This window comes from Engraulis encrasicolus, chromosome 9 (genome assembly GCF_034702125.1).
Source record: "Engraulis encrasicolus isolate BLACKSEA-1 chromosome 9, IST_EnEncr_1.0, whole genome shotgun sequence".
NCBI lineage: Eukaryota > Metazoa > Chordata > Actinopteri > Clupeiformes > Engraulidae > Engraulis > Engraulis encrasicolus.
This window is the reverse complement of record NC_085865.1, coordinates 14397539-14411367: the sequence shown is the minus strand read 5'-3', so window position 1 is coordinate 14411367 and position 13829 is coordinate 14397539. Positions and strand designations below refer to the sequence as shown.

At 43.8% G+C, this 13829-nt stretch overlaps 1 protein-coding gene across 8 annotated transcripts in view; it reads left to right on the top strand.

The window, feature by feature from the left end:
* The first annotated feature begins 661 nt into the window (after window positions 1-661).
* Window positions 662-13829, top strand: part of dip2ca (disco-interacting protein 2 homolog Ca) — a 163352-nt gene continuing 150184 nt past the window's right edge. For all 8 annotated transcript variants that reach the window (XM_063206607.1, XM_063206608.1, XM_063206605.1 and 5 more), the window contains exon 1: window positions 662-1051. In XM_063206607.1, coding sequence (XP_063062677.1) covers window positions 973-1051 — 79 coding nt within the window. In that variant the 5' untranslated portion in view covers window positions 662-972. The remainder of the gene's footprint in view (window positions 1052-13829) is intronic.

The window sequence follows — 13829 nt, the reverse complement described above, 5'->3', positions numbered from 1 at the left end:
GGTCATGGTCTACTATATTTTTAGAAAATTCTCTCTGTAACCTGCATATTTCACCAGAATCTGACTTATTGAGGAGTTTATTGTAATAGATTAAATTATACACACCCGTACAAATGACTAAGCCTCTCTGTGTTCTCTTTGTAATTTGCCAGCATGTTGCTAGATATACCACTAGGCCTAGAAGTGTACTGGTGGGTTTGTCAGAGTTTATTGTACCCCTTTGCCCTTAAATAAATACCAACTTTGTCCACTAGGGGGTGGCACCTGCGTGGGATGTTGCCGATTGATCAGTGCTGGCCTTCTATTATTCAAGCTAAAACCTTTTAAAGGTGCTGGTAAAAGCATGGTAACGTATCATGTATTCAATACAGATCAGTGTATTTTGACTATGCATTACACTTAGTGTATCATTTGATTATTATTTGGATTTCGTTATATCTCAGCAGTATTATTTTTTGGTGTGTGTGTGTGTGGGGGGGTGTTTTTAATATTCATGTCATATGTAATAATCACACAGTGTGGTGTGTGCTGCTAACGTGTGTGTAGTGTGTGGGGGTAAGGGGGTACAGTAGGCGGAGGAGGTGTAGCCCCCCTCTCTCCGTCCGTTGGCTGTGGATATAGCGCCCCCATCTGGTAATGGCACAACGCACGTCCCCTTGCGTCATGCGAGGGTGACAGTAAAAGAAGCAGGAGCTGCAAACACCGCTGTGATCTGCGAGCCACACCGACGCACTGACAGCCAACATTGCACTTAAGACGTTGCTGGACAGAGTCCTATAGAGGAGACAGATATGGCGGAGTTACGCTGAGAGTTAAAGAAAATCTACGCATTATTGTTCCACGACGGTTTAACTCGGACGACCATCTCCTCTGCCCCTATGTTCTGCTGCGGAGAGGAGAAAGGGCAGCGTTGAGAGACTTGGTTAAGAGCGCGAGAGAGAAGAAAGGACGAGTGTGATTTTTAAACGGACAATGGCGGACCGCGATGCGCTGCCCCTTCCTTTGGAGGTGCGAGCCAGATTAGCTGAGTTGGAGCTGGAGTTATCGGAGGGTAAGAATAAATTCACCGTTCATCCTTCGTTTTTTCGGCTAAACGCTATTGTGGAGAATATGATGCCATCCCCCACCCCCTCCCTCTCCCTCCCCTTCTCCAAAACACCACCGCCACCAGATGTTGAATGCAATTATCATTCAAACTGCCTTTACTAGCAAATGCAGAATGTATCCAGTAGAAAGGCAACTGTTTGATGTATAATGTCATCTTCTGGCTTTTGTCTCCACCGACGGCTTCAAACATCATTAACTGCACACAAGTCTAAAACCGTTCAGTTGACCTTGAATTTATCAACCGAAGACTTGAAGACTGTTGTACCTCATTTGAGAGTTTCGTCAGACCTGGTCTGTTTATTCCACCGCATATCGTTTTAATGATGATAATATCATTATGGCTTAATCCACACAACAAGAAAACAACTGCCCTTCAAAGCCCACCATGCTGGGGTATTAAGCAATATTCAGATATTTTCCGAGATTCGAATTCAATCGATCTGCCTCAGCGATGGTATTCCCAGAATCGGATTCTCTGGCAAATCGTATCCGAAATAGCCTACGAAACAACAACAAACATTTGAATATTTTCGAGAGCTTTGTGTTTAATGTAGAATGTTTGTGTATAATGCCTAAAGACATTGGAATGTAGGCTACAAGACGGCCTTAGGTTTCGAATGATTGTAACGCAGTGTTTTTCATAGGGTATGCAGCGCCGTCTCAAATCTGTATTTTGTTTGCTCCCTCATCCTGGCATTTGCTGTTTTTTTCCCCTCGTGCTGCTGCGTGTGATTCCCAGTTATAAGAAAAGCTGAACCATGTAAGGCGAGAAATGCTTCAGATTTTGCCTAACACGCACGCCCATGTTTTGGTCTTTGCTCCGACGTTCCATTTTATTGTCCCTGTATACAATTACGAGAAGGGTGTTATGGGGAAATTATGCGGGCCATGCCCAATGTAAGACATAGTAGATAGGCCTATTAATGTTAGCATCTATAATTATGGCCTACCTCTGTCAATTTTGCGAATCTTTCGCCAATGATGCTGACTGACTCCTTTTTATGCCAACAGTAGGCTACCCTGCTGTAGTCTATGGTCGCACGCCAATGATTATTGGCCTACTATTTCCACATTTTTTGTTGGATGGAATGCAGTCTGTGTTTTCCCGACTGTTCGATGCCGTCTGCTAATTTTGAATTTACTTGGTCTTAAGACAGACGGGATCCTTCTCTAAGGACCACTGCACGGCTGAGTGTAGTGAGCTGACGTTTACAAGACCCACTAGTTCTAGTCCTTCACCGTAATCTGCATTACCAGTCTTCACTTGGACTCCCCTAGAAAGGGCCTGCGAATTGGCAGTGATGTTAGTCTGCTTTTGCTTCGAGATTCAATACATCCAATGAATAGGCCACATTAAAAAATGGAACCTTAAATGACTTCAAATGAGTAATACCCCACTACAACCAAGTCAAGTGTTGAAAGATGGGTCTCCTACAAAAGTTGCATCTTCTCTTCTGGATGTGTTGAATTGACGCCATGGCTTTACACACACCCCTTTCTTTCTCACTGTGAATGTCTCATAATGTCACAAATCATAGGGCCTGTGCCTGTGCTTACATGAAGAATCCAACCAGGGGTTGGTTACAGTAGATGCAGCGAGTGATTGTAAAGCCTCCAGTGGTGGGTGGGAGGGAGGGAGGGAGTGTTGGTGATGTGTGTTTTTGGACTTCCTGGGGCTTTTTGAAATCTTCCCTCTATAGTGCAAGTCTCCCCTCCAGTAACATCTGGGTCTCATTTTTACACATCCTTCAAGCCCCTCGGCATCTGGTGCTCCAGTGTGCAGAGTCAATGCAAAGGTCCACCTAACCCCTTCGTTACCATAGCAATTACTGATGGCCTCAGAATTGGGAATTATGTTGCGCCCGGGCCAAAGACTACGTCACATTTTAGCTGCCAGAACAATGATTTGTTTTACTTGCCAAAATGCGTCACCTGTGATGGAAGTACGTCCTTTCAGCGAATGATGAATAAGTAAAATGATGAGAACTTAAGTGTAGAAGAATGTCAAACACGTTGAGGGTGATGCTATTATGTAGTAGGCCCTAGTAGCTCTCTCCACCCAGGAATATTCAGATTTGTGGATTATTTGGAGAGAGAAAAAATCATGCTGGCATGACATTAAATTGTATTCTAAGCCTTATTTGTTTTTGAAGAAAGGACATTTCAATGATTAAAATGTAGACATGCACTAAAACAAAATCCAAAACAAAAGCATACATTTTAAATCGCATGCATAGATCAGTTGAATGTCACATGCAATGTAGGCCTAGTTATGAAAGGGTTTATGTTCAGTATGATTATCATCGTAATAATGGTGTTTGAGAATGTTATGGTATTTGTGACATTCTTGCTTTATTCATTCAAAAACACACCTTGATCTACAGAACATTTGTCAGAGGCTCTTTATGTCTTGTCAGTTTTTTTGTCTTGCTTGCATCATATATTGTGCCTGTAGTCTCTTTTGGTTGCTGTTAACTCACACATTCTTTAGTAGATGGGTAGTTAGTAGATTATTAGTTAGTAGTAATAGTCACAAATGCACACACTGGTCTGTGGCTTTCCTTTTTTGCAAACTGAAGTGGCCTCGGCTGAAATCTTCAGTGTCCATTGTTGAACGCTACCTTGCTTGGCCCCTGAAAGACAAGAAGTGAGGTTGCTTGCATGCATGTGTTTATATTTGTATGTGTGCGTGAGTGAGAGATTTCCACTCCCTGTCACCTAAGGCGGAGGAGAGGGATGTGGGAGTGACAGCCTGTATTTGGAAACAGGGTTTCACATTGGCACCTGCCAAGTGGCCGAATGCTGGTGAAAGAAAGGATATGGTAGAGGTCCGTAACATTGTTCCACACACTCCCAAACAAAGTTTAATGGCACAACATTTTGGACGCTCAGTCTTTCATCAAGGTGCAACACGTTTCCTTTCAGTTATCTTCTGTTTGGTTCAGCACCAGCACCTGTGCTGCTGATGTGTGTGTGTGTGTGCGCATTCTCTTAACTTCATCCAAATGCTGGTAAAACTCAGCTGTGGCTAGTAATAATTTTAGTGTCATTAGTCACTTTGTCAGGTAGCATTTTTTGGGGGGGTATGCTATATCAGAGTAACCTATAGCCTCTCTTTTGCCCCTTGTGCGTCAATTGTTAAAGAAAAGCTTAGTTACTTAGTGTCTATTTCTCTGCCTTATTTTCAAGGAACAGCATTGATCTTGCAATAGCACTTCACGTCCTCAGCTTAGACGTACAGTATTTAACCTGCCCGTCACCAGATGAATGGGTCCGACTTGCTTCACGAACATTCATCTGGAACTCTGCCATACGCTTAGGTCTGCGAAGACGTGGTTTTATGACAAAATACTTGCACAGGATTGGAGAAACCACTAATTCGACACATTTAATGAGGGGGTGCTTTAATCGCATGGCAAAGGTCCACCTTTTCTGAAGTTCCATTTCATCCTTGATATGCACTGTTCTACCACGTTACCTCAAACTATACAGTAGATGTGCCAAAAATGGTCTCAGACCGAGTTTTGTTTTATGGCTGGCTGTGTGCACAGTAAGTTTTGAAGAAGCATTAATTCAACAACTCGCAGACCTCAATTTAACACTGGTCGCATTGGTCCTGCACCCATGATTGAATTAGCACTGTGCTGTAACAATGTCTCCCATGTGCTGGTGTGAGGAGAGGAGCAGTGCCCCAGTCCACACCCCCTGGTGTGCAGCGCACCCCCCCGGAGAGAGGCAGCAGAGTGGGTCATGATGGAGGAAGGGGTGACAGGGCACCATTAATCCTCTTTTTTTTAGGAGGGTGGGGGTGGGGGATTAGGGGTGGTCCTGTCCTGTCCTGTCCTGGCTCAGCATGTAAATCATAGCAGGCTGTCAGTTGGTGTGGTCTGACACAAGGCATTGGACGGAGATGGACTGTGGCCAATCGTGTAAAGGTGACAGAGAGAGGACAGAGTGACAGAGAGAGAGGGTGGTGCGGTACAGTTGACCTGTTGACAGTTGGAAACACCTGTCACTGTTGTGACCTCAGTTCATTGTGTGATAGCGCAGGCACACACCCCGCCCCATGACTGAAAAGAGCAGACAAGAACCCGCCTTAGGACAACAGATGAATTTCGGCAACCGTGCTAACTCTTGCATATTTGTCACATTGATGTGTTTACTGATGGAGTTGATTAATGTGCGCCGTCCTAATCAAATGAACAAAAGCAAAGAAAGAAGGGACTATTCGCATTGGTGTGTAATAAAGTAGTTGTTACCCAGAGGACAATAAGCATTCTTATCTATTGGGAATCTGTGTGTGTCACGTGGGCATCTGTAAGGAGCATGAGTGTGAGTATTTTTGTGTCTCTATGGGTCAATGTTGGTATTGAAAGGGATGATGTCATGACCATTAGACTACATTGTCAGAGTTTGAAGTCCATCCTGCAGTAGCAGCAGCCGGCTTTGTTGCTATTTAATTTGTGATAACCATGGTGATAAGTCTGGGCACACCAGGCCAGGTCGACGCCGTTGTTCAGGCTTGATATCAGCAGAAGGGCAGGACAGAGAGATCATCTTTTATCTGATACAAATAAAAGATCTAAACCCGGAAATCCCTTTGTATCCACATTTGAACCTTTATGCTTTTACTGCTATGCAGCGATTCAATGTGCAACGCCCTCAGTTCCTTGCACATGTAATCCTAGGTCGTGTGCTTATTGTACAGTTATTGTTTAGTGGATACGTCTTCTTTCAGTTCTTATGAAAAGGTATTTTTCAACACATCAGTATGTCAATACGACATCAGAAATGACATTACACTGCATTTGGCAGATTCCAATCGAAATGACCCAAGTCAAGTCAAAGTATACTTTATTGTCAAATTTTCTGTGTGATAGGCGTTTAAGGCAAAATTGAGTTTGACCATATTGCAATTTGCCATTAAAACTGTAATAACGGTACGGCTGTATCTACCAAAGACAAAAAAAACAGAGAGCATGTGTCTGGCATAATCCTCACACGTTTGTCTGCCTTTCATGTTGTGGGTTTGTGTCCTACTTTTTCCGAGCCTTACCTGACTGTGGCTGTGTTAGCTTATTCTGCACCAGATTCATGATCCCTTGATTCCCCTCTGTTTTGGGTCGCCCTCCTTTACTTCTGTGTCAGTGTGTGTTTGTGCCTCGGAGAGAGAGAGAGTAAGCGTGTGTGCATGAGTGATTTAATTAATTCTGAACTAAATAGACCACTCAGAGGCCACAGTGTCCACACAAAAGAGCCCCCTGCCTTTGATTGGTAAAAAAAGCAAAGCTAAAATCAACATTAGCTTTTTAAGTGTCACACGAAGCCTGGGGATCAGATTTCACACGCTGGTGTCGTATTAGCTGCAGGACGGGTTTAAGTTGTAAAAAGACGATTCTCTGGGGATACTGGATTAGAACGATCCCCAATGGCTAGATATCTACACACTGAATGGACAATGTGTGTGAGTGTGTGCGGGCGTGCGTGCCCGTGCGTGGTCACAGCATAGAATGAGGCTCACATTTGCTTCGTCAAGTATTTTTACATATAGATGTTGTTAGTCTTGTAAACCAGACAAGCACGACTAGTGGCAGAAAATGTTTTTGCCTATTTGACAGGTTTTTATGTTATAGTCTGGCTTGTCAACTGAACGCCCAACTGGGAAACTCCAACTCCCATTGTCATTGTGACACAGCACTCCACAGCACACAAGTGCACACTGCACACAACAAAATTGCCTCTATGCCTCAGCCGTGCAGGGGGGCAGCCTCCAATGGCGCCCGAAAGGGAGCAGTGTGGTGGGACCTCAGGGTACCTCTGTCATGGAGGAGGATGGGGGAGAGCACTGGTTAATTACTCCACCCACCAACCTTGCGGGTCGGTAGTCGAACCGGCAACCTTTGGGCTACAAGTCTGACGCTCTAACCACTTACCCATGACTGCCCATACTGTTATGTTATGGTGGAACTAGAGAGTTGGCCATCATGGTGGTGCTCTGGTGCACTCCCCTTCTCCACTGTGGTAGGAGTGTACTGTGCACTGCACTCCCCTTCTCCACTGTGGTAGCAGTATGCAGTGTATGCCCCTGGTAGAGTGGCAGGAATATCTTTAAAGGATGCAGACCAGGCAGATTTGCTGTGTCATCTTTGGCAAGTCTCTCTCGCTCTCTCTCTCTCGCTCTCTCTCTCTCTCTCTCTCTCTCTCTCTCTCTCTCTCTCTCTCTTTGTTGCGAATGTTTCTTTAATGCTATCCTAAACTACAATCGTTCACCCTCTGGCTTTTCTTATTCGCTCTCTTGTCCATCTCTCAGTCTAGTTCTGAAAGGACTGTGCTTATTCAACTACAGTGAGTATAACCACATCCATCCATTTGGTCTACACTCTACAGTATTGTTTGTCCCAATGCGTCAACAGCATGTGGGTAGAGTAGAGTGTTCTATTCATCCTGCGGGAAATTTAAAATAAAGAAATGAAAGTGTGTTTGTGGTACGATTTGCCTTTTTAAAGGTGACTTCATGTATTTTATGTAGAAGTGTTAGGTCTGAGACACTGCTGGAAATGTGAGTAGGTAATGTGGACTGGTTGATTTCAGTATACGTTGGCTTTGTGGTGCTTTTTTGTGTGTAGTAGAGGCTCGTCAGTGTTTGTGTGACTGGCTGCTACTATGGTGAACAAATTGCCAATACGTCTCCTGTAGAAATGTAAAGTATAGTACGTTTGTCCTGGGCATGGCCATTTGTGTAACTCAAGTCAATTGGTTCCTTCATTGATCCTTGAAGGTCGCACATGTCCAAAATGCGTCAGATTGTCTATATTAATAAAGGACTGTTTTACTACAGAGTGCCTCGAATCTCCTCTCTCCTTAGTCTGAATCACGTCATGTTTTGCTTCCTGATGAGCTTGATGACCTGAGACGATAAGCGACACACAAAACAGAGCAAACTGTAGCAGTCTTCTGCTGTGGCAACAAGAATTTGTCATCGTGCCATTACATTATCTTGCCCATTGTTTGTTAAAACGTTTCTACACGTTTTTTTGTTGTTGTTGTTTAGCAATCTCTGGCTCCCTTGAAGTTTACAGGTAAGCTCACCACATACATAGATCTAAGCAGTGGTGTAGTCTACTTTTTTATGGTGGGTATACTGTATATATGAGCATTTTTTGAAGTGGGTATACTGTATATATTTGTGCTATTCAAAACAATGGATCAATCCATGTTAAGTGGNTATACTGAAATCCCTGAAATAGAAGTCCGTATACTCCGTATACCCGCGTTCTAAGTAGACTACACCACTGGATCTAAGTTTAAATGGACCCTCTGATCAGGAGCAGTTTTGCTCTCCCATGATGCGGGTGACCATGGTGGAACACACGGCATTGTCAGATTCCATCTTTGGGGATGGAATGTCAAGTATTCTATAACATTTCACTTACTATTCTTACTGTATGTTGGAAAAGGCACACATCTCTCTCTCTCTCTCTCTCTCTCTCTCTCTCTCTCTCTCTCTCTCTCTCTCTCTCTCTCTCTCTCTCTCTCTCTCACTCACACACACACATAGTGATGGCCTGTTGTATTTACTAAGGCAGACAGAGAGATTAGCGCTCAGGTCACCAGGTTGTGTCACGCCTTGGCTGACAGTGCACAGGCCATGCCATCACAGACACTAGTCTCACCTACAGAGGAGCCCTGGCATTTCCTAAATGCCACCAACATCACGGACTGTTTCCCTGGCTCTGCAACCAGCTTCCATTATTATCTCAGCTACACTTACCGTCCATCTGCTTGTGCTCTGCTGTAGCTTGCAGCATAATGCGACGATGTATTGCTGTACACTGCACTTCACTGTTAGTTTGTGCTCTTTGTGCACATTCACACCAAGAACTTAAACACCTTGGTAGATAACCAGCAAATGTGTGTGTGAGCAAATACTATGGCAGAGGTAGAAAAAAAATGTGATGGGACTACTATGTATATTATGTAGGGATGGGACATCGGTATCGGTGTATCGGTATCGGGTTCAGATATCAACATATTTCAAAGATCGGATTGGATCGGAATTTTCCCAAAATATTGGAATTTTCCTGATACATACATTGAGTCAGGTGCAATGTTAATTTGAAATCATAACACTTGCATATTAGTTTTCAGGATGGGATTGTTACTTTTTTACTTGTTACTTTTGCTTACTAATTGGTTTCCTGTTCTTCTGACTCTCTTTTCTGACCAAATAGTCTGCTTGGATCTACCTCAAGTTGAAACCCATGCATGTATGTGATTTTGGTATTGAATCGAAGTAGTATCGGTATACGCAGATATCCAAATTTAGATATTGGGATAGGATCGGAAGTGAAAAAAATGTGTATCGGTGCATCCCTAATATTATGTCTACACCTGGGAGGGTCTGTCCCCTCCTTTCTTCCAAAGCTCTCAGTGACAAAGAGGAAGCACCCACTTGGCCTCTTCTAGACGTGGCTCTGGGGTGCGGATTCATTGAAAAAAACACACACTCCTTTTTCTCGCAACTAAAACAGCTGTTCTATAAATGTCACTAGACGAAAGATTTCAAAAAATGAAAAAGGACGGATGCCCCTCCCTTGTCTGAGCGGTCCCCCTCTCTCTGTTGTTGTCTTTGATGGAAATATGAAAAACACTACAGTTGTGGAACGAACGCGCCATTAGAAATCCCCGTGTGTGGAGCTAGTGAGGAAATGCGGAATGAACGCCTTTTTGCAAAAGTTGTGGAAATGTGTTGTGCTAGCTCTCTCTCTCTCTCTCTCTCTCTCTCTCTCTCTCTCTCTCTCTCTCTCTCTCTCTCTCTCTCTCTCTCTCTCTCTCTATTATGTGTGTGTGTGTGTGTGTGCATTTCCTCATGTGGGGAGCTCTGACTCCCATCTGCCACAGAGTGTGTGTTTCTGGAGCTGGCTGCCACAGGGATTATGTCATCCCGCTGCCGTCCTTCAGATTGCGCTGCTCCGGCTTTAATCCAATCACCGCTCACCGCTGACCCCCCATGCCAGCAGGTTAGAGGTGGCCACTCTATGCACTTTGATACTATTTGCCCATTTTGCGAATAGAAGAAAAAGCACAGCACATGTTTGATTTTTCATCATTCTACTGCATTTCATTATAATGTAATTCCAGTACATTGTTAAAATTCAGTTGGCTTCATAGCAGAATCAAGTCCAGTATAAGTGCTGCCTGTGACTACTAGTTCTTTGTAAAGACGGTGCTCTTTGGTGACATGCTTAGTTCATTTTAAAAGCGGTTGAATACCAAAGCACTCATCTTCTTTGTAGTTAAAATGCCTTTATCGTAATGGGTATAACATGCTTAAAACACTTCACAGCAGGGTCTTGTGAAAGGGGTCCTCCCACCCTGTCTGTGTAACACTGAAGCTGTTGTTTTGACTGTTTGAAGGATGATGTGCGAGGATGGCAAGGTAGCCTAGTGATAACATCAAAAACCTCCTACATGCTGCTGACATTCCAAAACAACCTCCGTTAGAGCCTCTTGTGGTCATGTGACAACCTGAGAGAGAGAGAGAGAGAGAGAGAGAGAGAGAGAGAGAGAGAGAGAGAGAGAGAGAGGTAGCAAAAAGAAAGATGAATGGACAAAAAAACAATAGACTGTGAAAAGAGCAAGGTCATTCTTGACACCTCCTCACCTCTACCTTAACAATGTGCAGCAATCATTTGTAAGTGTGTGCAGTCGTTTCCCATCAATTATTGAAATTACCCTGTTGTCCTCCAAAAAAAAGTCAGTAAACAATTTCACACCTGGCTGCTCCGGCACTTTAACAGATGCCTTTTCTCCACTCCTCATTGTCCCTCTGTGGAGCCTCAGGTCCCCATGTTTACCAATATGATGATCATTATCGCATTCACATTATTGATACATTGTTACCCACTACACTGTTGATATAACTTTGGGGTCACCCTAACTTTTCCAGTTATTTTTTGCAATTCAAACTATAGACATCCATTGAATTGCTTTAAATGGTACATATACGTAGGCAAGTACTGAAATGCCAGAGGTGAAAAAAGTTTTGATTACCCATCAGATTGGTTAAACTGGACAGAGGAGTGAAATCTAACCAACTTGTGTCACACATTTATTACATAGGAATACGTGTTTTAATCTATGTTTCTACGTATGTTCATTTCTTTGGTTTATTGGTTTATTATTAGTGTGTGTGTGTGTGTGTGTGTGTGTCTGTCTGTCTGTCTGTCTGTCTGTCTGTCTGTCTGTCTGTCTGTCTGTCTGTCTGTCTGTCTGTCTGAGCGAGCACATTGATAAACCACAGCCATTCAGTGAGAAGATATTGACTCCTGAGTTATTCTCCTCTATGCACACCATTCACATTGCTCTGTTTTCCTCTTACACATATTGAGAAAGTTTATTGACAGCCTAAATAAAAAAAGTTAAGGATGGACTTTGGTGAATTTTTCAGAATGGATCAGAATCCATCTACGTATCTTAGTGCGGATTAGTTTTTGATAATAAGATATGGACAATTTAGCTAGGCAGATGTCTGTGCTCTCTGAATACTCCTCTCTTTACATTTTATTTGCACTTTTTTAGAGCGTTGATATCTTTGAATATAACCAAGTCCCCACAGGCCTCTCTATGTCCCAGGTCCCCAATTTTGTACTTTGTATGTAGTTGATGTTTGTGATGTGGGGGTAAAATGTATTCTGTCATGCTGTTGTATAGTTTGTTTTATTGTTGTTTGTTTCACCTGCCTTGGCACAGCGGATGAAATTTAGCAACTATGCTAACTCCGGCATATTTATATTGATGTTTTTTAGCTGAGGTATTGATTAATGTGCGTTTTCCTTATCAAATAAAAGAATGAATGTGTGAATGAATGAATTTGCTCAGAGCTGTCTGGTCCCATATTGCAGAAACCTGGCTAAAACAGAGAGCACAGCTGAAGCCGGACCGCTTTTTACCTCCAAATTTCCCTCAAATCCCCACCACACCCCACACGGACATGCTCCCACATCCTGTACAGGCTGAGGAGAGGAGAGGGTGTTGGGCAAAGTCTGACCTGCTTGGCCACACAGTGATTATATGCAAGCTTGACTATGTTTCCTGCCCAAAGCCTGTCTTCTGGAGAGCGAGAGAGAGAGAGAGAGAGCGAGAGAGAGCGCGCGCGAGAGAGAGAGAGAGAGAGAGAGAGAGAGAGAGAGAGAGAGAGAGAGAGAGAGAGAGAGAGAGAGAGAGAGAGAGAGAGAGAGAGAGAGAGAGAGAGAGATGTGGCCATTTGAACTGGACTGCGGAGGAAAAGGAGACACCTGGCATCCTGAGGCCAGCCGTGGGTGATTGGGAGAGGGACGGGTGGCGATGTGGTGGGGGGGGGGAGGATGTGCACATGGGCAGAAGAATTCCCTGCTGCCGCTGCCGCAGGAACAGCAGTGCTCTGTTGAAACTGTGCTGTGCAGCGGCTACATACTACTGACAGCTGCTGATGCCGATTCATTTCTTTGGGCGTGCATGTGGTGCGTGGGCTCGAGGTTTTGATTTAAAGTCACGTGGGTTTATGCTGAAGGACCCTCGACCCAGTAGTTTATTGAAAGTCAGTGTGAAGACGTGAGAGTGTTGAAATGAAGTGAATCTAGGCTGGGCAATGTTGGACAAAATCATAGCTGAACATTGTAACTTCTCTGTTTTTAGCTCTGTCTCATTACACCATATAACACCCCCACCCTGCCTCTCTCCCTCTCTGAGCTTATTTGTTTGGCCTGCCTTGTGTGGTTGTTAAATGTGGTAAATGGGAATGTTGCACTTTAAATAGAATGAATTTAATTGAATCGTTGAGTCTGTGTCTTGCCCAGTGGGGCATACTGTGGCAGTATTTGGGATTCGCCATGTGCCAGGAGAACAAGGCCCTTGTGCAGGCCCCTGGTGTAACATTACCTCTGTGTGTGCAGACAGGTCACAGTCTGAGCTTCAAAGATACACACCTGGGAAAGACTTAAATGTTGTCAGATATGTGTGTGTGTGTGTGTGTGTGTGTGTGTGTGTGTGTGTGTGTGTGTGTGTGTGAGAGAGAGAGAGAGAGAGAGAGAGAGAGAGAGAGAGAGAGAGAGAGAGAGAGAGAGAGAGAGAGAGAGAGAGAGAGAGAGAGCGAGAGCAATTAGTTCCTTTTAAGGCATAGACTTACAATCCAAATATATGGAAGTATTTACTGCTTTCGATTCTGCTCTTCCACATTCAGTGCGCATGTACCAGATGTAATGTAATGTAAATGAAACTGCACTGATTTTAGTTTTTTATGTACACCCACGTTTAAATGGTTATGTCACTTACTACATGCTGCCTATGTGGTTATGTCACTTACTACATGCTGCCTATGTGGTTATGTCACTTACTACATGCTGCCTATGTCACTTACTACATGCTGCCTATGTCACTTACTACATGCTGCCTATTATTTGATCAAATGTATGTGGATAATACGTCTCCTCATGAGTATGGCGTGCCGTTCAGAAGAACGCAACTTTTCCGCTCACCTGGCCCACCTCGATGATCTTCTCTACGATCAACTTGCTATTTTCCAAATGAAAAGAATAGATCAATGCCACGTCCTGACCCGCTCCCCTCTATTGCTTGCTTGGACTTTTCACTGTCATCATGATACTGACCAACTTATAGCTACAGTAGACTTTTAACTCAGTTCGGCTGGTAACTGTTTTTGTCCATGCAAACTGGAACTGTAA